Consider the following 25,506-nt stretch of genomic DNA (forward strand, 5'->3'; position numbering starts at 1 on the left):
GGACAGTCGCTGCTCCAAAGGATGAATGGACACAAGTCAGACATCAGAAAGGGTAACACACAAACCTCTAGGGGGACATTTTAACCTGCCTGGGAACTCAGTCATGGATTTACAAGTCACGGTCCTTCTACAAAGGAATTTCCCCAGCCAATTACAAAGAGAGGCTGCATACCTGGGATTCATTTACAAATTTGACACTGTCACCCCGGGCATGAATAAAGACATTAACTGGTCTATGCACTACACCACCACTTTCTCCTGCCTTTCATAGTCACGTTTTCACATCAAAAGCTATGAATGGGACACACACCACCCACTTAATTAACCTCATTATCACAGGTCCTACAATTGACAGGTACTTCTTCTGCTCTTATATCTCTCTCTATTTATATATCTTGGATTCTGTTGTTTCCACTCTAACTCATCTGAGGAAGTGGGTTTTGGCCAGAAAAGCTCATGATACTATAGGGCTATGTCTAGACTGGCATGATTTTCCGGAAATGCTTTTAATGGAAAAGTTTTCCATTAAAAGCATTTTCAGAAAATGGTGTCTAGAGTGGCAGGATGCGTTTCCGCAAAAGCACTTTTTGCGGAAAAGCGTCCGTGGCCAATCTAGACGCAGTTTTCCGCAAAAAAGCCCCGATCGCCATTTTCGCGATTGGGGCTTTTTTGCGGAAAACAGTACCGTGCTGTTTACACTGGCCCTCTTGCACAATGATTTGCACAAGAGGGCTTTTGCCTGAACGGGAGCAGCACAGTATTTCCGCAAGAACACTGACGATCTTACATGAGATCGTCAGTGTTCTTGCATAAATTAAAACAGCCAGTGTAGACAGCTGGCAAGTTTTTCCGCAAAATCAGATGATTTCGTGGAAAAACTTGCCAGTCTAGACACAGCCTAGATGTTTCTATGAGTTTCTAAGGGGTCACAGGACTGCCCGTTGTTTTTAGTTAGGGTATGTCTACACTACCACCCTAGTTCGAACTAGGGTGGTAATGTAGGCAACCGGAGTTGCAAATGAAGCCCGGGATTTGAATTTCCCGGGCTTCATTTGCATAAAGCTGGGCGCCGCCATTTTTAAATATCCGCTAGTGCGGACTCCGTGCCGCGCGGCTACACGCGCGGAAATTCAAATCCCGGACTTCATTTGCAACTCCGGTTGCCTACATTACCACCCTAGTTCGAACTAGGGTGGTAGTGTAGACATACCCTTACAGACTAACACGGCCGCCGTCTGAGACTTTTCACTGTAGCTGGGACAGATGAGCAAAGGCTGTGGGATCCGATCCAGCCTGTGCCTAGAAGAGGTGCTTAACTGGACTCAAGAACATTTTTTACATTCATAACTGATGCAGCAAACCTAGGTGTGCCGGGGCTATGAACTTCCAAGCCTAGGGGTGCCGGGGCTCAGAGCTGGCATGCCCTGGCACCATGGGCAGACTGCCAGCCCTGCCCCTTCTGTGCAAGGCCCCCCCACATTGGTGTCCAAAGCCCCTCCCACTGCAGCCACCGGCCCCACGCCCCAGGCTGTCCCAGAACCTCTAGCTCCAGGGCACCTGGTGGGTGGGACGGCCCCAGCCCCTGCCTAGGCTAGGGCACTGGGGAGCTGAACAGGATGCAGGAAGGCGCCTGGGGGCAAAGCGTGGGCAGGCCCATACCTAGCCTCCCCCAGCCTACGATCCCTACTGCTCATGCCTGGCTTGCACACATTCAGCACTGCCTAGAAGACGACTCAGGAGGACTTTGCAGGGCAAATCTGGAGACTCTTCCCCAATTTTTCTGCAGGCGCCTCCTCTGCCCCACCCAACATCAACAGGAGCTTTGGCTGGCAAAAGGACGCCAGGGTCTGGCTCCTTCACGGTGCTGGCCGGACGCGGTGCACAAGTGCTGCCGGCGCATCACACTTCTGTGCCTTGGACTTCCCAGTGCTGCGGGGCTACAGAGGCAGCAGGTCCTCGGGCGTGGGTGTCAGGACGCCTGGCTCTGTTCTGAGCTCTTCCGCGGAGCTGCCGCATGGCTTTGGACCTGTCACTCTGGGCCTCCGCTCAAAAGAGTCTGAAACCCGCTGGCCCAGTGTACGTATAACGGTGGCGAAGACAGACGGCCAAGAACAAAAATCCAAACCAATTTTTTTTGTGCTGTTATTAAATCTCATGGGTTTGTTTTTAAATAGCTGAGCTTACGTCCTTTCCACCCAGCACCAGGCTCTCAAAACGGAACTTTCCCAGGAAACGTTTCCACCCTGGCCCGGCCCTGCCTAGAAAACGGTAGGAGGAGAATCGGCTCAAAGCTGCCCCGCTGCGATGTTCAAGCAGCATGCCGTCAGTTTCGGTGACGTCCGGCCCCGACACGCTGTGTTGCTCTTTGATGAGAGACGGGGGAGCTAACGGGAGCGCTGCTGGAGCCCAGAGGGATACGCCGGTCATGACAAATGCAGTTCTTGACCCGCAAGGGCCGCCAGGCCGTAACAGCGACCTCCTGGGAGCCCTGACTCAACACACCTCCCATCTTGTATCTTATTTCAGCACACACGCCGCTGGGACCCTTTCTTGCCCAAACACGCTCTGTGGTTTGCTTTGGGGACTGTTGATCTTGGCGGAGAGGAAGCATTTTTGTGTCTAATCGCTGGCTCCGGCGTAGCGACGGGGCCTTTGCTGGGCTGCAGCCTGACTTGTCTCAGCCCATTCCACATGAGTGACCGTCAGCAAAGCAGGCTGGGAAAAGGGGGCACAGAACCAAGCCGTGGATGTGGAGGGTCTACAGTGGGGCTGGGAGGAGGAAGGGGGACGTTTAGTTCAATTCTGATCATAATCTGTACCGAACAAGGGAGTTGCCATTCTCAGAAATCCCTGCCCTCACCTGCACACGCCTTCCCCTGAAGAAGGAGCAGCCACTGGTATGCGGAAGATTTTTCTCCCAGGGTGTGGCTCTGTGGTCACTGAACAAAAGGGACAAGGCACAAGGGTTTTGCTTTCAGTTTCATGGCGGCAGCGCCTCGGACATACTACTTGTGTTATAATAAGGAAGGAAAGATGCTTTAGTGCCTGAGATTTTCTAAGCTGCCTAAGAGGTTTAGGCACACGGCTCTTACTAGCCGGGGGAACCGCGTGCCTAAGCCCCCGGGGGCCAACTTGACAGCCTGAGCGGACGCACTGATTTTCATTGTCAAGGCGCCTCTCAAGCGTGAGCTGATTAGTCCTCCCAGCCACATGCCCCAGGCAAGTGAACAGATGGGGAAACTGAGGCCCAAATGGGGAAACTGAGGCCCAGAGCTGGGACTGGAAGCCTGGCGTGGCCCTTCTCCAGGCCTGTGCTCAGACTGTTAGGGAACCAGAGGGGGTGAGTCATCTCACTCAGCAGGTTGAAACACCTCCAGCTTCGCCAGAGCTACTGGAACAGCCAGCGTCTCGGCCAACCCCCTGGGGATCGAACCGGGAATGTCCACCACTAACAGCATGAACCCTGCAGCCGTGGGGTGTTGCAACGCCACCGATTCTCTGCACAGCAGCGCAGCCATGGCTTGTTGGGGGTTACACAACCACACATGAAGAATGGGGGGCAGGGGGAATGACACGTTCTCCGACGCCACAGATCATCCAGCTTCTAACAGAGGCGGGAGCTGCCATGTGAGACCGCCTGGGGGGGACGTGACACTCCGCCAAGCACCCATGAGCTGCTCTAGCAAGCCCTTCATGGCCCTGAGCACAGAGATTTCGGAGGCTGGCTCAGCCGCCTGCCTCGCGTGGATACATCCCCCCCGGGCCCTTGGGGCTGCAGGAAGAGGTGTTCCGTACCACGGGCAGTGGGTGAACCTAGGGCTGGCGGAGGCACACCCCCATTCCTGCCCCTTCCACTCGAGTCCCCACTCCTTCTGCTCAGCTCCCCTCCCCCCCCGGCAAGGGTGGTCTTTGCTCTTGTGTCCTTGCTCAGACCACGGGTGTAGTCCCGTGTCCCTGCCCAGAGCACAGGCGGCCGCAGCCTTCCTTGTCACCCCCCAGAATTAGGAGGGCAGGCGGTGCAGGGGCCTGGCCCTTCTGGAGGGTGAGAGAGCATGTAGGCAACCTCCCAAGCCCCAGAGCACAGGGAGGGCTAGTAGTGCAGGCCTGAAACTTGGGCAGCCCCAGGAGACTGGAGAAGCCACTGAAAGGGGGTATCTTGGGGGTGGAGAGTGCCAGGCATTGCTTTCCCTGCTTCTTACATTGCATACCCCTCTGACGTAATGGCTACGTCTACACTGCATCCCTTTTTCGTAAAAGGGATGCAAATTAGACGTATCGCAATTGCTAATGAAGCGGGGATTTAAATCTCCCCTGCTTCATTAGCATAAGACTGGCTGCCGCTTTTTTTCGGCACGGAGCTTTGCCGGAAAAAAGCTCCAGTCTGGACACGGATCTTTCGGAAAATAAAGCCTTTTCCGAAAGATCCCTTATCCCTCTTAAAATAAGGGATAAAATAAGCTATTAGAGGGGAACAGGAAACAAACCCAGGGAAAAGAAGCCGGAGGTCCCGTTAAACAGATTCGAGGACATGCAATGAATGCAGAAACGCCACAATTCCCCAGGTGCCGATTTCCTCCGCGCGATGCTGCGCCTCCAAATTTTCACTGTCCCCCCGGTAATGGGGCGGACCAAGCCCTGAGCCCAGAAAGGGCCATAGAGAGGTCCTCCAGGAGGCTAGAGTAGCGACAGAAGAAACTGGCCAATCAGGGGCTAGAGAGGCCTACAAAAGGAGCAGCAACCCAGAAGGCCCAGCGCAGACGCAGCCCCGTTGTGGTAGGTGCTGCACAGGCACCTAGAAAATTGATGGTGAGGGTGGGGGTAGTGCCACCCCTTCCCCCCCAGGTGATGTGGCTGGCAGTCGGGGGAACACAACAGGCTGGAACCGGGTCACTCCATTTCCCGCCACTGCTGGTGAATGTGCACCCAACCCCCTGCTGCCTTCCTGCCCCCCACAGCGCTTGCCTCTAGTACTGAGCGCAGCTCCCTGTGCCCCCCATCAGGGGCTGTGTAGGGCACCAACATTTCCAGGGATTGCCCTGCCTGTTGGCCTAACTACTCTAGACCCTGCGAGCATCAGCAGTTCTGCCCCCGTGGCCCTGTGCACACCCGCGCAGATGGTGCTGTAACTTACGTCGCTTAGTGGGTTGACTTATTCACCCCCCTCCCCCCGTCCCGAGTGATCTAAATTATGCCGACGTAAGCTGCAGCGTAGACATCGCCTTAAAGTTACTCTGCTCGGAGGAGTTTATAGTCGAAATAGGTAAGACAGACCAACATTGGAAAGGGCGAGAGAATGGAAGTGACGTGCCCAAAACACACAGGAATTCAACTGAACAGCCAACAGGGCGCCCTGGTAGCCAAGAAGGCTAACGGCATATTGGGGGCATTAGGAGGAGCATTGCCAGCAGATCCAGAGCAGTGATTATTCCCCTTTATTCAGCTCTGGGGAGGCCACATCTGGAGTATTGAGTCCAGTTCTGGGCCCCCCACTACAGAAAGGGAGTGGACACACTGGAGAGGGTCCAGCGGAGGGCAACCAAAATGATTAGGGCAGGGGTGTAGAATCTCAGGCCCAGGGGCCGGATGTGGCCCCCAGCTTGCCTGGATCTGGCCCCCGAGGCTCAGGGCATCTCCCCAGCATTGGAGAGCCTGCGCTGGCACTCCAGGCCTTCTGCCATCTCCCCGTGGGGCTGGACTGCACGAGATCTACTAGCCTGGGCCTCCTCGGCGCTGGTGTGCCAGGGGAATGTGGGGAGGGTCGTTCTCCTTCTCTGTTGGGGCCACGTCAGTGAGGGTTTGGGGGGAGTATTTTGCTTCTCACTTGTGTGCAGCCCTTGACCCAAAAAAGGTTCCCCACTCCTGGATTAGGGGCCTGCAGCACGTGATTTACAAGGAGAGGCTGGGGGATTTGGGCTTATTTAGCCTACAGAAGAGGAGAGTGAGGCGGGATTCAATAGCAGCCTTTAACTACCTGGAAGGGGGTCTCTAGGGTGTGTCTAAACTACATGGCTCCATCGGCTGATCGGCCAAGGGAAATGAAGTTCATTTAAATTTAAATGGCTGCCGTGCTGAGCTGACAAACAGCTGATCAGCTGTTTGTCGGCTCAGCGCGCTAGTCTGGACGCTCCCGCGCCGACCTGAAAGCCCTTTATCGACCTCCCCGTTATGCCTCATAGGATGAGGTTTACCGGGGAGGTCAATAAAGGGCTTTCATGTCGGCAGGGGAGCATCCAGACTGCCCCGAACTGCCGACAAACAGCTGATCAGCAGAGCGGGGCAGCCATTTAAATTTAAATGAAGCCGCGATTATTTAAATCGCGGCTTCATTTCCCTTGGCCAAACAAACAAATCTACATGGCTCCGTCGATGGAGCCATGTAGTCTAGACGTACCCCTAAAGAGGCTGGAGAGAGGCTGTTCTCAGTGGTTGCAAATGGCAGAATAAGGAGCAATGGAAGTTGCAGTGGGGGAGGTCTAGGTGGGATATCAGGAAAAACTATTTCCTTAAGTGGGGGGGGGGGAGCACTGGGAAGGGTTCCCTGGGGAGCGGGTGGAATCTCCACCCCTAGAGGTGTTTAAGTCCCCGCTTGACCAAGCCCTGGCTGGGATGATTGAGTTGGGGCTGGTCCTGCTTTGGGCAGGGGGCTAGACTCGGTGACTCCTGAGGTCTCTGCCAACCCTGGGATTCTAAAAGAACCCCCATCTCCTTCTCCAGCATCCTACCCACTGGGCCATTCTGTCTCCCATTGCAAGAGAGAGACGACAGAGTCCTGAAGTCAGTTGCTCAATCCAGATCCCTCCCAGTCCAGCTCAGAGGAACGTTTGCTGCCGGAAGCTCCAAAAAAGCCTTTCAATAGCCAAGAGGGCGCTTTTATTGGGAGCAGCTCTATTGCACACAGCGCGCCATTCTGTCTGCTGATCCAGCGCTTCTTCCCAGCCTGATGGACTAGATAGATAAGTCTTCACCAGCATTAGGTAACCGCACCTGGAGCATTACAAAACGTGGCAAAGCAGGGGTAGACAGAGAACCCCAGCAAATGCAGGTTTTTAAATGCAACAGCTGGAGGCAGCTGCTGCTCCAGGGCAGCTCATAAAGGGGCCCCACTCAGTTATTTCCCTATCTGTTTCCAAGAGAAAAAAACGTCAAACGTGTGTGGGTTTCAATAAAAAAATACCTGAGATTCCAATTGTGAGCAGCTGTTACAATACCTTCAAGTCAGCGCAGCCTGGTGGCCTTGAGGGGCCCACTTTCGCAGCGGATGTGGGGAAAAAACCCCTAAAACCTTGATGCCGTTTTGTTTCCCAGATTCTGGCTCAATGACAACTCACTGACTTGAGTTGAGGTCTCTTATGTAAGGCAGGTATTTGAGCCTCAGTCCCTCCTTTGTCCGACAGCCCCGGAGATGCCATCTGCCCACTTCTCGTTAACTCTTTATGCTTAACAATTGTCAGACTGGTTAATCTGTTTCAGCAAAAAACAAGGGCTACGTCTAGACTGGTATGATTTTCCGGAAATGCTTTTAACGGAAAAGTTTTCCGTTAAAAGCATTTTCGGAAAAGAGCGTCTAGATTGGCACGGACGCTTTTCCGCAAAAGCACTTTTTGTGGAAAAGCGTCCGTGCCAATCTAGACGCGCTTTTCTGCAAAAAAGCCCCGATCGCCATTTTCGCAATTGGGGCTTTTTTGCGGAAAACAAATCTCAGCTGTCTACACTGGCCCTTTTGCGCAAAAGTTTTGCGCAAAAGGGACTTTTGCCCGAATGGGAGCAGCATAGTATTTCCGCAAAAAGCACTGATTTCTTACAATAGGAAGTAAGTGCTTTTGTGGAGATTCAAGTGGCCAGGGTAGACAGCTGGCAAGTTTTTCCGGAAAAGCGGCTGATTTTCCGGAAAAACTGGCCAGTCTAGACACAGCCAAGGAGTCCCCAATGGCACCTTAAGGACTAAAAAAATGTAATAGAACACAAGCTTTCATCCTTTGGCAGAGTGAGCTGCAACTCATGAAAGCTTATGTCCTATTACATGTATTTGTCTTTAAGATAAGCGTAAATACCAAGGAGTCCAGGGTTAACAACCTCTCCCAATTTGTATTGAGCGGTGACACTCCGGTTACCTTTCCAGACGTGAAGAAGAGCTCTATGCAGCTTGAAAACACTTCTCAAAGAAGTTGGTGCAATGTGACCTCACCAATCTTGTCTGTCATAAGCTGGCACCAGTACTCCCTCTAATTGTTTTTTCCATCTGTGGGTGGAAAACATATTTTATGTGCATCATGGCATGCATGGATGTGCACCACTAGTCAAAACACACACACTGCCAGCTATGGGTGCTCTGCTAGTCATCTGGGTGGCACCTGAATCTCTCCTGGGTGGCCACCCAAGTGTTCAGCTTACAGGGAACACTGCCTGGCACAAACACGGCTACAGCGACACTGCAAACAATGCGATCTGCCTTGTGGAATCACAGGAGAAACTAACTTGATTGGGAAGTAACAAAAGGGGAAGATGTTCCATGGGTTTTCTGGATAGAAGGATTCTTTTGCCTCAACTAACAGCTGCTATTCAACACCACCACAGCCATCTCCTACTGTACCTATGGGAGAAACAGCCCTGGAAAGAATCTATCCTCCCTTTCTCCAAACTCAAGCCAAGTTATCACTTTGGCAACCAAATTCAAATGCAATCTCTCTGCAAATATTTGTTTCCATTTGGAGAAGACAAATTGCTTCCTGTGCAATGTGTCAATGCAGATTTATCCTACCTTGCAGCAAAGATTAGTGCAATATCAATACACAGCTATCAAAGGAGTCCCAACATGCTGGGTGGCCCTGATCCTGACTGGGGTCTCTGAGCACGATGCTGAAACAAGTAGTCATAATGAATGAGTCTTGGAATGATGTCAGGATGGGAAAACTTGTACTACTACTGCTCAGGCTGTTCCTGTTTGGAGTAAAGGATTTCAGCCACCAGGCTGCCACCGGTACCTTTCACCAGAAGTGAATTAACTTCCCCACAATTAGCAAATTAATTAAAAACAAACACTCCCCCCCATTTCTTGCTCAGTCTCCTGCATTGACAATTTGTATCTCAAGTTTTATGCACACTAGGCCTGATCCTGAACCATGTGGCTTTGCTGTTGGTTTCAGGGGGTGCATGATCTAGCCCAGCATGAACTGAAACAGCTGTAAAGAAAATGGGTTTTCTGGGGGCAAAGGGATTAATGGGTGCCATACCGCTTCATGATGCTGGCCCCGCACAGGTAGCCTTCATATAGCTGGTGTGATGCACGCTGGCTGGCTGCCATGGAAATGCACAATGTCCTCTGAGATGTTCAATTTCCGGCACCTGGATCCATGATATTGGGAAAGCAGTCCTGGGGAACAGGAGCAGAGAACTCATTAAATACAATGCACACCACCAGCCATTCTCTTCTGGCTCCTTACCTGTCCTTGAGGCCTTGCAACTAAAAAAGAAATCCCAAACAAACTCTACTCCTCCGCTGTTTTTTAATTATGCTTCAAGACCTTCTTTTTCTGCGCCCCAGTTCCTGCTGCAAACTCCTCTGGGTCTCAGCAAATTAGTGCTCTCTCTTTCTCTCTGTGCTAACTTATATTTTAAACAGTGAGATAGCACTTTTAACTAAAATAAAACCTTCTGAGAAATCCAGTCGTGGCTCCCAAGGATAGAAGGAAATTAACAACAGAACACATTCCCTGCATAAGATATTGAGCTCCCTCTTAAAATAAAGGAGGAAATAGATCTCAACAAAAGGGACTGATACTTTTTCTTTTGTGATTAAGATTTTAATCAGGTTGGTGGTTAATGCTGTGTGTACCCAGGGAGGAGATCTGGGCCTTGTTATTGGACCTTAAATTACTCTCCCCAGTCTACCAGGAACAGTGGAAATGAACATGCTGGGTGGGAATGGAATGTCCTCAGAAGCCTCAGTGAGAGAGGTGGGGTTAGTTTATGAGACTGGCACATCCTTCAGCTGAACAGAGCTGCTTGATTCAGTGGAAGCCCAAGGTGAATGGGCAGAGAAAAACAGGTGTATGGAACTCAGCCACCCCTGAATTCACTTATCCTCCCGTGCAGCACCAGTTAACCTCAACTGGGCTACGTCTAGACTGGCATGATTTTCCAGAAATGCTTTTAACGGAAACGTTTTCCGTTAAAAGCATTTTTGGAACAGAGTGTCTAGATTGGCACGGACGCTTTTCCGCAAAAGCACTTTTTGCGGAAAAGCGTTCGTGCCAATCTAGACGCGCTTTTCCGCAAAAAAGCCCCGATCGCCATTTTCGCAATCGGGGCTTTTTTGCAGAAAACAAATCTCAGCTGTCTACACTGGCCCTTTTGCGCAAAAGTCTTCCAGAAAAAGACTTTTGCCCGAACGGGAGCAGCATAGTTTTTTCCGCAAAAGCACTGACAATCTTACATGAGATCGTCAGTGCTTTTGCGGAAATTCAAGCGGCCAGTGTAGACAGCTGGCAAGTTTTTCTGGAAAAGTGGCTGATTTTCTGGAAAAACTGGCCAGTCTAGACACAGCCCTAGTGGTTTTTTTTTCTCACAACCCCAGTTCCTGGAGTCCTGCTATTCATGAGCTGGTTGACTCTCATGAATCATGGTTGCCACCTTTGAGATAGGAAAGCTAGGATGTTCCTGAGTTCAAATCTGGACAGCTGGCCTTTGAACCTTAAAAGGGGAGGGGTAATCCTGGGAAAATCTGAACAAGCGGCATCCCAGTTGTTGAGGAAAGCTGGGAAATGTGTTGCAAGCATATGGTGATGGTTAACAACCAGAAGGCTAATAAGAACCCCGAATGTATCACTTTCTCAGACAGCCTCATGGATTTTAAGCCAAGCGCAGGGGCTCAGCTCATGCTGTTGGACAGCTGGAGGCTGCGGGGGGGTTGGACTCCCCAGGGCAGTGATGGGCAACTTGTGGCTCATTGGGGTTCTATTTGTGGCCCACAAGATGTTTTGTTTGTTGTTGCTCGCCTGCAGTGTTGCCAGATTCCACTGGTTTCTCTCTGCGTAGTTTTTATCTAACAGTATTTCTAAAGCGACACACACATAAAGCAAGAGCATGTGAAGTGAGGTGCGTGCTGATTGCACACAGCACTGACTGCAAGAGCCATGCGCTCCCTCTGCAGCCAATCACAGGACTGCTACAATTCAATCGGCACCCACCGCAAATTCTAGGGACGCAAGCGCAGTGAGCAAAACTGCTTTATCCTGGGAGACTGTCTGAGTTACAACAATTTTACTGGGCCCCTCGAGATGGAGTTGGGGGTTTGGAATGGACGCCACATGAAGAGAGAGAAAAAAGACGGGGACTTTTCATCTTAGAAAAGAGGAGATTAAGGGGGGACAGGCGAGAGGTCTATAAAATCATGACTGCTGGGGAGAAAGTGAATAAGGAAAAGTTATGTATTTGTTCCCATAGCATAAGAACTAGGGAATTAATAGGCAGGAGGTTTAAAACACACCAAAGGAAGTATTTCTTCATGCAGTGCACAGGCAAGCTGTGGAACTCCTGGCCAAAGGATGGTGTGAAGACCAGGACTTTAATAGGGTTAAAAAAAAAACCTAGGACCATCAATGGCTATTAGCCAGGATGGGCAGGGATGGTGTCACTAGCCTGTTTGTCAGGGGCTGGAAATGGATGACAGGGGAGGGATCACTTGATTGTCTGTTCTGTTCACTCCCTGTGGGGCACCTGGCATTGGCCACTGTCGGCAGATGGACCTTTGGTCTGAGCCAGTCTGGCCATTCTTCTGGACGAGGGCCACTCAGGCTGCCCACTCACTAGCCCAGGTTGCCCATCGCTGTCCCGGACGATGCTTCAGTAGCTGAGGCGGGAGGGGAAGAGGCAAGGCTTGGTTCTGGGTGGTGCTACGTTGAAGGGGAGTGGCCCTAGAACAGGGGGCTGGCTCTAAAAGTGCAGGGGCTGTAGAACTGGGGGTGGCTTTAGGATGGGAGGACTGGCTCTAGAACAACCTCAAATGCAGGTTGCTCTAGAACGGAGGCTGGCTCTAGAAGTGCAGTGGCTGTAGGACTGGGGGTGGCTTTAGAACAGGAGGGCTGGCTCTAGGATGGGGTGGATCTAGAACAGCGGGGGGCCTAAAAAATGCAGGTTGCTCTAGAACAGGGGGTGGCTCTAGAACAGCAGGAGTACCTCTGAAATGCAGGTCACTCCAGAACAGAGGCTGGCTCTAGAACGGGGGGGGGGGGGGCCTCTAGAAGCACGGTGGCTGTAGGACTGGGGCTGGCTCTAGAACAGCAGGGGTGCCTCTAAATTGCAGGTTGCTCTAGAACAGGGGCTGGCTCTAGAAGTGCAGTGGCTCTAGAAGTGGGAGGCCCTGGACACGGGAGCCCCGCCCCACTAGTGGGGGGCAGGGTTGTGTGCAGCCACACCTAGCTCCCTCCCCACGCGCAGGCGCAGGACCCCACCTTCAGGGGGTGCGCGAGTTGGAGGCGGGGCCACTAAGAAGGCGCGGGCGGGGTGGGGCGGGGCGGGATGGAGAGCGCGCGGGCGCGCTTCTGACGCAACCCGCGCGCTCGCACGCTCGCGCGCGCTCTCTCTCTCTCCCTCCCTTCCCCCCCCCGCCACGGAGCGGCGGTTTCGAACGGCGCGCGCCCGCTCTGTCGTCACGGCGCGCGGCCCGCCGGCGGCGGTGCGTGGCGCTCGCCCGCGCGCGCGCACGCATGCACGCACGCAGCGTCCCCGCGCCCCGCCCCGCCCCCTGCCGCCCCGCTGCTGAGGGCTGTCGGGAACGCGCGGCCGGGCCGCCCCTCGCTCCGTGTGTCGCTGGCCGGGCAGGCTCCGCGCGCTCGCTGGGTCCCGCCGCCTCCCCCCGCCGCCATGCCGGAGAAGCGGCCCTTCGAGCGGCTGCCGGCCGACGTGTCCCCGCTCAACTACGGGCTCTGCCTCAAGCCCGACCTCATCGACTTCACCTTCGAGGGCAAGCTGGAGGCGGCCGTGCAGGTACCGGCCGGGGGGGCTCTGTGGGGGGGGCGCTCTTCCCGGGGGGGCTCTGTGGGGGGGTGGGGGAGCCGCTCTTCCCGGGGGGGCTCTGTGGGGGGGGGAGCCGCTCTTCCCGGGAGGGGGCTCTGTGGGGGGGGTGGGGGAGCCGCTCTTCCCGGGGGGGGGCTCTGTGGGGGGGTGGGGGAGCCGCTCTTCCCGGGGGGGGGGGCTCTGTGGGGGGGTGGGGGAGCCGCTCTTCCCGGGGGGGGGGGCTCTGTGGGGGGGTGGGGGAGCCGCTCTTCCCGGGGGGGGGCTCTGTGGGGGGGTGGGGGAGCCGCTCTTCCCGGGGGGGGGCTCTGTGGGGGGGTGGGGGAGCCGCTCTTCCCGGGGGGGGGGCTCTGTGGGGGGGTGGGGGAGCCGCTCTTCCCGGGGGGGGGGCTCTGTGGGGGGGTGGGGGAGCCGCTCTTCCCGGGGGGGGGCTCTGTGGGGGGGTGGGGGAGCCGCTCTTCCCGGGAGGGGGCTCTGTGGGGGGGTGGGGGAGCCGCTCTTCCCGGGGGGGGCTCTGTGGGGGGTGGGGGAGCCGCTCTTCCCCGGGGGGGGGCTCGGTGGGGGGTGGGGGGGAGTGCTATTCCCCAGGGTAGGGGACTCGGGGGGGGGGGAGAAAAGGAGGTGGGGGACTGTTCTTCTGGGAGGGGCACAGTGGGGAGGAGAAGGGGTGGGGGGAGCGCTGTTTCTCTGCCCGGGGGGGGGTACTGTGGTGAGGAGAGGGAGTGGGGGAGTGCTCTGCCCTGGGGGTGGGGGGCCTGCTGGGAAGGTGAGGAGGTGGAAGGAGTGATCATCCCTGGGGAGGGACTCAGTGAGGAGGAGAGGGGTTGGGGGAGTGCTCTTTTGGGGAGGGGGAGACACGGTAGGGAGGAGAGGGAATGGGGGAGTGCTCTTTGACTTGGAGGGAAGGCATCTGAATCTCTCCTGAGTGACTGCACAAGTGCACAGCTTTCAGGGAGCACTGATCCTTGAGGGAGTTCACTCAGGGCCCACCTCAAGAGCTGTGTCAGCCTTCCGTTTTCTCCTGTGGGTTACTGTATTGGGAGGGTCAACTCTCTGCCCACACACATGCTTCTTGACTATTTCCCTGTCCCTTTTCTATTTTTCTCCCCAATGTTTCCATTCTGAGTCAAAGAATCCAAGCACTGCTTTTTTTTCCTGTATGTGTGTTAAATATCCGGAGGATGGTAGTAATACCAGTGTTAGGTAAATTGATTGACACTGTAGTAAAGAACAGACACAAAGGTTTCTTCGGGAAGAGCTGTTGTAAAGAAAAATCAACCCTCACTAATCTATTCAAGTTCATGGCAGAGCAGGTATCAACAAATATGTGGATAAAGGTGAGCCAGTCGATATAGCATACTTAGTTTTTCAGAAAGCCTTTGACAAGCTCCCTCACCAAAGGCTCTTAAACAAGTCCTGGAATAGGAGAGAAATTACACAAAATAGTGAAGTCGAAATCAGACTGAAGAGTTACACAGGTATATCACAAGACTGGGCAACAGAAGGGCAGATGAAATTCAGTGTTGATAAATGCAAAGTAATATGTATTAGAAAACATAATCTCAGCTATACATACAACATGAGGAGGGTCTAGTAGCTATTACTGCTCAAAAAGCGATTTTGAAATTGCTGTGATTATTTGAAACTGTCTGTTCAGGGTGCTATATCAGTCAAAAAAGATTATAGGGACTATTAGGAAAAGGATAAAGAATAAGACAGGAAATATCATAATGCCATTATATAAATCCATAGGATGCCAACATCTTGAGTAGTGCATGCAGTTCTGATTGCTTTAAGTCAAAAAAAGACTTAAGATTAGATCTGGAAAAAGTGCAGAGAAGGACAATGAAAATGATTAAGGACATGGAACAACTTAAAAAGAATGGCACTGTTTGGCTTGGAAAAGAGACAGGTGAGATGGGGTAGGATAGAGGTCTATGAAATAGTGAATGTTTTGGGGAAATTGAATAAGGAAGTGTTCATGTTTAAAACAAATGAAAGCTTTTCACAAACTATGCAGTCAAGTTATGGAACTTGCCAGGGGATGTTTTGAAAACCAGAAGAGTAACTGGATTAAACAAAGAATTAGGTAAATTCCCAGAGGATAGGTCCATCATTGGCTCTCAGGAATGCAACCCCATTCTGTGGTTGTCCTAAGCCTTTTATTGGCAGATGCTGGGACTGGATGACATAGGATGTGTGTTTTGATGATTGACCTGTTTTATTTATTCCTTTGGAATATCTGGCATTGGCCACTGTTGGCAGCAGGCTAATGTGCTAGAGCAGTGGTCTCCAACCTTTTTAAGTGCAAGATCACTTTTTGAATTTGTCAGTCCAGGATCTGCCTCAAACCCAAATACCCCTGCCCCGCCCCTCCTTGGAGGCCCTGCCAAGGCCCCACCCTCCTCACTCTGTGAAGATAGGTTACAGAGGAGCAGGACAGAGTGACATCAGTCCCCCTGCCTCTGTCTACCCCACCCTTCACATCAAGTGGGAGGCTCCCAGGGGGCAGGAGCAGCAGGGCAGTGTGAGGAGGGGCAGGTGAAGTGCCTCCCAGCCAAACCAGTCAGAATCACCTGTCAGAGGCTCCAGGATCTGCCTGTGGATCCTGATCTACTGGTTGGTGACCACTGCGGTAGAGGGACCATTGCTCTGACCTAGTATGGCTGTTCTTAGCTCCAGTCAGTATTTTTGCCCTATGCCAGTTGTGGAATATGGCTTGCTTTTGCCTTCCAATCCAAAAGATGCTGCATTTGAGTGGTATTGTATACATTCAGTCTATGAAATGGCTTGGAATTCTTTGGTTGAAAGCCTTATATAAAAAATCATACATTCTTTTCCTGTTGGTTAATGCAAGATTGGAAGCTACTGTGAGCCTCAGTATCATGCAAAGCAGAGGTCTCCATGAAACCAGAAGCTACCCTACCAGTGAAAATATGTAAACAACCAAAAACACTGATTCTCACACTTTCTCTGAAAAGCAAACACTATCATACTCAGTTTTTTCCTCTGAAATTAGTTTGAAAATTATGCAAATTTTCTGTGTTATGGCTGGGTCTTCTTTCAAGCTGGCACAGTTTGAATGAACAAAGAATGAAAAATATTTGAGGAAGATTGTAAATACCTTGTTTGAAATATACGCATCCCAAAATCCTTAGTCATAAAAGGAAGTTAAAAGTTGCCTATAAATGTGATGTCTGTAATCCTATGTGAGTAATAAGGTTGATAAATATGAAGTAATAAGGTTGATAAATATGAAGACTTAGCTTCAAGCTGATGTCTGTGTAGATTGGAGGTGGGTGAAAGGCTATGAATGATGGTGAATCTTGTGACTTGGCAGGAAGATGACCAGTGATGAGTATATTTGCATGTGGAGGAAATAATGAAATTCTCTATTTGGAGGTTCTCCTTTAGCTTAAGTTCTAGATGTGTTCTTGCTGCTAGGATCTTAGGACTGGCTTTGGAATTTTGGAAGACCTTCATTGAGCTTGTATTTGTTGGGTTTGTTATCCACTTTGAGATGTGGTTTGGGTACAATTCTGAGAGTATTGATCAATACACGTAGAGAGAAGCATCAACTAGTGAAGTAGAAATGTAAAGTAATGAGACTGTTTTGAAAATATGCTTATTCATTTTCTGAAATCCTATGTCTTTGTGTAGGCACCAAGTTATAACAGATTTAGGCACTTATTTTATAGCTCTCCAGTCTTCCCGATTGTGTGGATTTGGAAGGAGTGATTACTGGATCCTCACCACCACCTTCTGAACGGCCAGTATCATGATTTAATAACAAGAACCCTGGTAGTGGCAGTGGATGAGCAGACAGTAATTTGTGCTAAGCGGTTGAAAAGAAATACTTTCTAAGCTAGAGCTTGAATGGTGTAACACTTATACCTGGAAAAATCATGGTTAATTATTTGTTTATGAAAGCTTTTGCTACTATGTACCTCAACGTCTTATTTTCTGCCATCCTCAGTAGAGAGCTGTAGAATCAGTCATAAATATATATTTAAACTATTCTTTCAAGTATCAGATTAAAGGTCAGCATTCGATCAGTGAAATAGGTTGTTTGTGAGTAGGGTTTTTTTGTTTTGTTTTTTCATTAGCAGTAAGTAGGATTTGGTGGCCTTTTTCACTTTGTTTCTGTGGGTGACACTTCTGCCTTGAGCATTTGATGCTCAAATAAGTATTGCACTTGAAGTCTTGGCTTTGGAACGCCAGTTTTTTTGAACTCATAAGCATGTAAACCGATTGATAGAATGCTGTTCATTGACTCTACAGAAGTACATATTATGCTTATACAGGGTCTTTTCATGTCCGCATGAGAGAGCAGAACCTTTTATGATTCAGTAGATAAGATTGTGTGGCAGTTGTTGACTGAAGCAAATCATGCGATTTTAGTCTTGAAAATTACCAATGCTTATTTGTAGTTTTTAATTTGGCATTTCATTGTTAGTTTTCACATGTTGAACAAACCTAAAGCAGGCCAAGTTTTCTGTCTGCTTTCTTATAAACAAAAATTACGGTGTTATGATCTGTCTTTTGATAAAACTCAGATTTATAGCCATGTAAAACTAACCTCTTTTTCAGAGCAGTGACTGAGCTTTTTAGTAACTATAACTTCAATAAGTTTTCTGTCTGGCTGTTTAAGATTACTTTAGCATTCACATGCCTACTATATATTTGAGAGATTGTCCATCTGTTTGTTAAAGAACTTCTCCTAAATGATAAACTTAAAAAACAACAAATGGTCTGGTAGCACTTTATAGACTAACAAAACATGTAGATGGTATCATGAGCTTTTGTGGGCAGCTCATGATCCCATCTACATGTTTTGTTAGTCTATAAAGTGCTACCAGACCATTTGTTGTTTAAGTTTATCCTGTACAGACTAACTCAGCTACCCTCTGAAGCGTCTCCTAAATGGTAAGAGCTAGGACCACCGAAGTCAGTGTACAACTTAGGGATGTTAAATATTGGTTAATTGAATAGTTGATTAACCTCATGGGTTCTTATCGGTTAGTTGACTATCCTATAGTCCCTGGGCAGCCCCTGTCCGGGGGAGGGTGTTGAGTTCCCGGACCCAGCACGAGCCGGAACTGAGCCGGGCTGCCTGGCTCCTAATGCACTTTCAATGCAGAGCCACAGCAGGGGTGGGTTCAGGACCCAGTGCAAGCCAGGGCTGAGCTGGACTGCTGGCCAGCCTGTTAAAAAATTTACTGGCAAGGAGTGGGGGGCGGGAAATTCATGTATTCTAAAGCATTAACCTATATGTTTTTGCTTATCAATTGCTTGACTATACTATTACATCCCTAGTACAACTTCCTCTTATAGCAGTTATGGGGAACCTCAGGCCTGGGGGCCTTGGATCCAGCCCCAGAGGCTCAGTTCCACCCAGCACTGCGGAGCTGATGCTTCAGCCCCCCTACTGTCCCATCACGGGGCTGGGCTCTCCTAGATGCCGGTGTGCAAGGGGGACGTAGAGAGTGTCTTTGTTCCCTGTCGGCGGCCATGTCAGTGAGGAGGTTTTTTTTCTCACTAGTGTGCGGACCCCAAATGACTTTTCTGTGAGCCAGTGGCCCCCTCACCCAAAAAAGGTTCCCCACTCCTGTCTCAGAGTAACTTAAAGCATAAAGTAAACATAAAGGTTTGGATGTGCCTGGAATGGAGTTGCTTGTCATAAAACCATACAGAAAAGAGACAATCACCAAGCAAGTGAAAGGGACCCTCCTTTCTCCCGCTTGTCTGGAAGTGCTCCATCCCCGATCCTTCCACCTCCCAGGCACCCTTTAGGGAGGGCAGGGGGGCTGAAGCTCCCCACCCCTATTCATATGGGAATGTTGCCGGCTGTTCCCCCTCATCAGGGAGCAAGGGGAAAGTGCAGGGTTGGCTGCCTTCTTCACTCTGGCTGAGTAGCGCAGGGGGCAGATGAATGTGGACTTGCCTCAGCCAAGGGACATGCCACCCCTCCTCTGACTGTGCTTGCTGGAGCTGTAGCAGCCATGGAGAGCTGCTTTCAACTGACCCCAAGCTGCTGCATTGAGTGAGGGTTAGAATAGTGCACTCTCCCCAGTGCAGCCTGCATACTGAGTCCCTCATCTCCAATCCTACCCCGAAGTAGGGATGTTAAAATGTGTTTGTTTGTGTAAGTGTGTAACCACTGACATTTTCAGCGTGGGGGCGGGAACCAGTGCTCATGGGGATCTGGCTTACTTGCTGACTCCTTGCGAGTGCTAGGGATGTAAGCGACTAGTTGACTATTTGCTTCCCCCCCTTGCTGCCTCTATCACAAAGAGGCAGCAAAGGGGGGGAAGAGGAGGGAGTGCTGGAGAGAGCAGGCTTAAAAGCCTGTTCCCTTCAGCTCCATGGGAAAGGGCAGAGGTGCAGTGGCGACCAACTTTGGTTCTCCTGATGACCACAGGCTCCACACCTCATTCCAACTTTGAAATGCACAAGAGCCCCTGCTGGGGCTCTTGTACATTTCAAAGGCGGAACGTGGAAGTTCTTATCAACTAATTGAATAGTCGATGGAAATCCCATAGACTATTTGATTAGTTAATTAATCAAAATTTAACATCCGTAATGAGCACTAGCTCCCATTTCCCTCCACTCCTTCCCCCTTTGCCCCACACTATTGCCTTTAAACCAGAGGCAGCAGCACAGGGGGGCAGGCAGCTCGATGGGAGTTGCTGCAGGGGTAGGCAGGGTGGCTGGGATGGAGCTGCGCCCTTCCTGCAAGCGGGGGCTGCTCTGCTCAGGCTGGAGTGGCGTGCCCACCTGCTCCTGTTTAATCAGTGAACTGGTTAAACATAAAGTTTAGCCAGTTAATTTATTGGCCAGGATTTTACATGCATATTTGCAACAGTTTGGACTATTGAGAGGAATTGTGGTTACCGGACTGATCAAAGAATGAGGAGCTAGATTCCCTTAATTTCAGTTCCAGCTCTATCACTGATACTCTGGGTTTGTCTACATTGCAAGAAGGATGTTAAATATCAACTAATTGACTAATCGAATTGACAATGTATTTTGCATTGACGATTTAATTAGCTGATAGGGCACCGCCACCTTAGAAGTATAGCAACAGGCCTAGGGCTGTTGCTACACTTCAAAGGTGAAAATGCTGCGTGGAGCCTTAGATCAGCCGGGGACTCCCCCACTGACTCCGTGTGGCACTGCCACTTTGAAACACCTTGGGGAGTCCAGCATCAGGCTCCTTGTGGCATTTCAGAGCAGAAGTGCTGTGTGGAGCTCAGGATGGGTAGTCCCCGGCTGATCTCGGGCTCTCTGCTGCACTGCCTCTTTGAAACGCTGCGTGCAGCCTGGCTGCCGCTTTGAAGCACCCCTTTCTCTTTCTGCCACTTTCTGATAGAGGCAGCAAGTGGGGGAAGCAGCTGGTCGACAAGCCTGTTGACTATCTGATAAACATTTTCTTATTGGGTAGTCAACTCGTCCTTCACATCCCTACACTGCAACTAAAAACCTGCAGTTGTCCCATGGCAGCTGACTGGCTTGTGGGGCTCAGTCTTAAGGGCCTATCAAATTGTTAACCATTCACATCCCTAGATGCAAATACCTTTTTGTGAACTGTTTTAAATAAGCAGAAGTAACATTCAGAGAAAATATGAACTGCCAAATAGTTATGTCGCCAATTCATGAAAGTCGCCTTTTATAACTCTATTTTGGAGGGTCCAGACATCAACTTGGCACAGTCATTACTCAGTTGTCTAGGTCAGTTGAAATCCATTCTGTTTCCAGTCCCAAAAGGCTTAATCCTGGGCCATGAACAAAGAAGGGATCTGCTAACATACTATTTTTCTGTAGCATCAAATTGAAAAGGCAAATCTGAGTTAGCCATCAACAAAACTAGTCAGCTGATTCCTAACATTCAACTTCTGTTTTAATCCTATAAATTAAAGTTTGTAATGCTGTAGTGCCTCTGAACAATTACTTCTCCGGTTAAGGGTGTAACAGCTTAGAGATTTAGACAGATCTGGGCGACGTGATTCTGTTGGTTTGCACGTATTGGAAATTGTACGCCATCATATTAAATATAGAAAATATCAACTCATGATAGTTCAGTTTTGTTGTGTATAAACTGCCAGCAAAGGTCCTCTTGGCTGCACAATAAGGATCTGCTGCCTAAAAGGCTGGCTGTACAATATAAAATGGATGGACCTTTAAAATCTTTCCTTTCCCAATCCCTTTAATATGTATTCAGGATGTTCTGGTATATTTAGCAATGTTTTAACCCACATCTGTCGCTTTTTATAGCTTGCTTATGTAGTATCTGCCAGACTAGGGGAAGGCATTCATAGTCTGATTTTAGAGTATACTGATTAGCAGGGCTCGACAATTAACGTAATCTACTCACCCGTGGTGAGGAGATTTTAGCCCAGCGCGGCCGCGCAGTGCGGTCAGTGCGTGCGCAGTAGCACGCGGCTGGCGAGTGGGGCTCGCCGCTGCTTGGTTAGCCCTGCTGATTAGTGATTGGTTGATCATGCATGTTGTCTACACTTAAAACATTAAAGCACTGCCACTGCAGTGGTACAAGTACAGCTATGGCACCAGGTCTGGGAGAGAGAGCTCTCCTAGCACTCTGCGTAAACCACCTAACTAGGTGTAACTCCCAGAGCTGGGATCCCATTTACACTGGTGCTGTACAGTGCTGTAACTTGTGCCCAGGGTTTTTCCCCCCCACACGCCTGATCAAGAAAGTTGTAATGCTGTAAAATGTCAGTGTAGACAAGCTCTACAACTCTGAAGATCCATCCTTATGAATACCATGTTTTGTAGACCATCTGGAAAGTCTTTTAGACTAATCTGCATCCAGTATAGCAGTTTGGATTTGTAGTACTATAACTTAGATCTGAGTTTGAAAATTAAAGACACTGCACTAATTTTGATTCTATTCATATTCACAGTCGGGGTCCCTGCTATTACTCTTTGTATACCTCCTGCTTTTCAGAACAGGCAAAACCCTTAATTCTCAGTTCTGTGCAATGCTGTAATTCATCAGAGTAAAGGTGATCCCTTTGTTATACATTAAAAAGACACTTGAGTTGTGTAAACGTAATATTTCTGAAGTGTGAATACTATAGGATATAATAGAATTAAATGCTGTTTGAAATACAAAATAGCTTTTTATAGCAGAGCAATACTGTGTTTGATATTAGTAGATTTACTGCTTGGCTTCCATAATCCAATCTAGATGTAGGTGAATGAAAAATGTGGTTACCTAGGTAAATATTAATAAATGTAGCTGCTGCTGATCTCTCATTGGCATAATCGATCTTTCAGTTCTGAGCAGGGTCTCTGTGCATTTGTTTACAGTTTAGGCTCTGAACTAGTTTTGTTTTCATATTTCTGGAGAGTAAAATACTAATCAAACATTTGGCAGGCTTTGAGAATTGAGTGCATGCTTGTTGGGATGTTATATGTAGATTAACTATCCAACAACTTTAAATTACAAGGTTTTAATTTATCAAGTGTTGCCAAACTGTACAGTACATAGAAAGAATTCATGCATCAGAGAATGTATAGGCTAAGATCTTAATGGCATTAAGAAGGGACTTCTGATGAATAAACCATGAGACTGAAGTTCAAGTGGCTTCAGATTCCATCAGAACTCCCCAGATGTCTTGTTTGATTGCTGTAAATAGTACAGAAATCCTAGAGTTTTCTTTCCCTCTACTCTTCTGCATAAGCAGCTAATTAGAAATTTGAGTATCTTTAACTCCTGTTTGAACAGTTATGAAAATGTCTGTTTACAGGTTTCTGACTTGTGGTTTAGGAAAGGTAATTAGTAACTGACTTTTTTCCTTGTGCCCCACCTTATTGGCATGTTAAACATAAACATCTGTATTAAATTTAATTGGAACACTAGAAAGCCTTGGTGATAGGATTTCCCCCATACAATTTTCTACAACTCTCAATTGCTTTTTGATTTTTTTGAACTAAAACTATACCTAAATATTTTAAAATACATCTGAATTAGATGAAAAAAGTGACATTTTCAGAATGAAATCTTGCCCTGCGGTCTAACTTTTCCCTTATAATGAATTGTGGAGTGGCTTGGCTTTTAAAGCTTTGGATGCAGTTGGGGATTTCTGGTTGACAAAGTAAACATCCAGTAAATGCAGTTCAGACTTTATTGATTATTATGTAATGGAAACTATAAAAGGATTCCATGAGCTAACCTTTCTTAATGGTTAAGTTACTTGGCCTCTGCACAATAATTGTTCACAAATTCACTAGCTTTCTTCCCTTATTACTCAAGAACTTAAACCGGTCAATATCACTATTCTTTGTACTAAGGTAGTTTGATACGAATTATAGGTAGAGCATCAACCTTTCCCCTTCGTAGTTATGATTGAGGGGCCTGAGATGCCCAGTTCTCTTGTATTCCAATGAAACTGGTCATTTTTGCAGGGGCATGAGCTTATTTTAAATTGCTTCTGGTTTACATGAATATTCTGACTTCAGTGAAAGTAGTCTTTAAATTTTCTGATCTTTGCAATAATCTGGACAATAAAAAGTAAAATTTGTTAGGCTTAGCCTCTGCATCCTTTTCTGAGACTGAAATTTATAAACTGCTCCAAATTAATTGTGGGTGCGAATATGAACAAGTAGATTCACATACACTGTTTTAAAAATTAATCCCTAAGGGAAAGCTTAAGGAAACAGTTAAATTTTTACTTGTGTTTGAAGTAAAATTGAACTGGTTTTGAATTTAGAACAGTTATAACTATTCTTCCTCTGAGAGCCTGGAAAACAAGTATTGTTTCCATTGAGACTTTATATGGTTGATATATCTCTAGGACGTCAACAAGCTAGTTCAAGTTGGTAACACAGGAGGGGAAGCTTGTGCTTCAAAACAATAAACTTTGATCTCCCACTAGGATTGATGGAATTCTCCTCTCCAGAAAAATAAGCATGGATGGTTTGTTTGCATGATTTGTTTTGCAGGAGTGGAACGGAAGGCGGAGAAACTGGGATAGGGCTTAACCTCTCCCTCTTATTAGGCTACAGCCAGTAGCAAGGTATTAGACAGAAAGGTTGGTCTGTTCTAGGGGTGTAAGCGACTACTTGAGTAGTTGACTGCCTGATAAGCCTAGGTCCACCTGATGGAAGGGGATTAAAATACTAATTATATCAGCTCCAAGACCATGCGGGTGACCCATCTAACTGAACTGCAAACTGTAGTCAGAAGAAGGCCTGAGACATAAGCCCATACATCACAGGCCTGGTGTGAGGCCTAGGCAAAAGTAGTCAAGACTAGGGGTGTAAGTGAGTAGTCAAATAGTCGTCTACCCAATAAGCCTAGGCTGCCTCTGTATCTGGGGTAGGGGGACAGCACCGCAGTGATCCTGGAGCCGGCATGAGCCAGGACTGCTCAGGCCAGCTCCGGGATCTGCTCTCACTGCGGCTCTGCGGAGCGCCTCCCCTTATTGATTAATCGTGTAGTGGATACAAATGATATCCACTACATGATTAGCCAAATAACTGCTTCTTAACCTCTTTAGTCTGTTCCAGGATGTCCATTTCGGAGGGTTCTGCTGTGTATTTAACTTTGACACTCATCTCATTTCAGTTTTATTTCAAGTATTTTTCTTTTGGTTATGGTTGGATCTGTCATGAGTATTTCTCCTCCATCATTTTCTTGTACTGAATCTCCTTGATCAGCCTGATCTGTTTGAAGGGCAGCTTAATTATGTTGTACAGCTGTGTGGAGCAAGGGTGACACTTCACATATTTATAATCTTGGAAATGAATGTATTGCATCCATCAAGAGTACTTTTTGCTGCTTAACTTGATTGTATGCATGAAAACTAATGTCTACATGAGCAGAATAACTGTTCTCCAGAAAACTCACTTCTCAAGCTTATGAACTGTTTTCTGTCTATTAACTTAAATACTTAGCTATTTATTAAAGGTGTTTACAAAGCACTATGAAGTTCTTTTCAATTTAAGATTTAGGTTCTGGTAAGGTAAGAATGGTTAAATGTTGACTGTTTTGCAGGGATTTTCATTGTGCCTCGTCTTTAAGAATTGTCGAGGACTTGTTAAAGATGTAGTTGGTTTCTAAATATTTTTAATAGGAAGGAGGGAAGGCTGCTTTCTTTCCTGTGTGAAGGTTTTTCTATCAGTTCTGTGTAATTAAAGCATCACAAGTATACTCTGATTGTGATATTCATTTGCTGATTTTACCTGATATTTGTGGGGCTGGCAGAGAGTAAATATTTCACATGTTAACCGTTAATCTGATTCCTATAAAAGTTTTCCAGCACTTTGTACCCTTTTGTAAAGCTGGCTGGTATTGGCAGGAGGCAAGTGAAATCTAAAAATAGTGCATCCTCATAAAGATTTGATTATGAAGTCTCCAATCAATCCTAACCTCTCCTGTATTTCTAATGAAGACACTTCTATGTGCTTAGAGCTATTCAGAGTTTTTAAAGCTAAAGACTTACTAACTTCGGTAGTTTCTGGACTTTG

The 25,506-nt window shown here is 48.6% G+C and overlaps 1 protein-coding gene across 1 annotated transcript in view; it reads left to right on the forward strand.

Annotated features, from left to right (window-relative positions):
* Positions 1 to 12,731: 12,731 nt before the first annotated feature.
* NPEPPS (aminopeptidase puromycin sensitive) overlaps positions 12,732 to 25,506 on the forward strand; it is a 66,059-nt gene continuing 53,284 nt past the window's right edge. Inside the window, exon 1 of the mRNA XM_075911445.1 lies at positions 12,732 to 12,984. Coding sequence (XP_075767560.1) covers positions 12,862 to 12,984 — 123 coding nt within the window. The 5' untranslated portion in view covers positions 12,732 to 12,861. The remainder of the gene's footprint in view (positions 12,985 to 25,506) is intronic.

The sequence above is a fragment of the Pelodiscus sinensis genome, chromosome 29, assembly GCF_049634645.1.
Source record: "Pelodiscus sinensis isolate JC-2024 chromosome 29, ASM4963464v1, whole genome shotgun sequence".
Taxonomy (NCBI): domain Eukaryota; kingdom Metazoa; phylum Chordata; order Testudines; family Trionychidae; genus Pelodiscus; species Pelodiscus sinensis.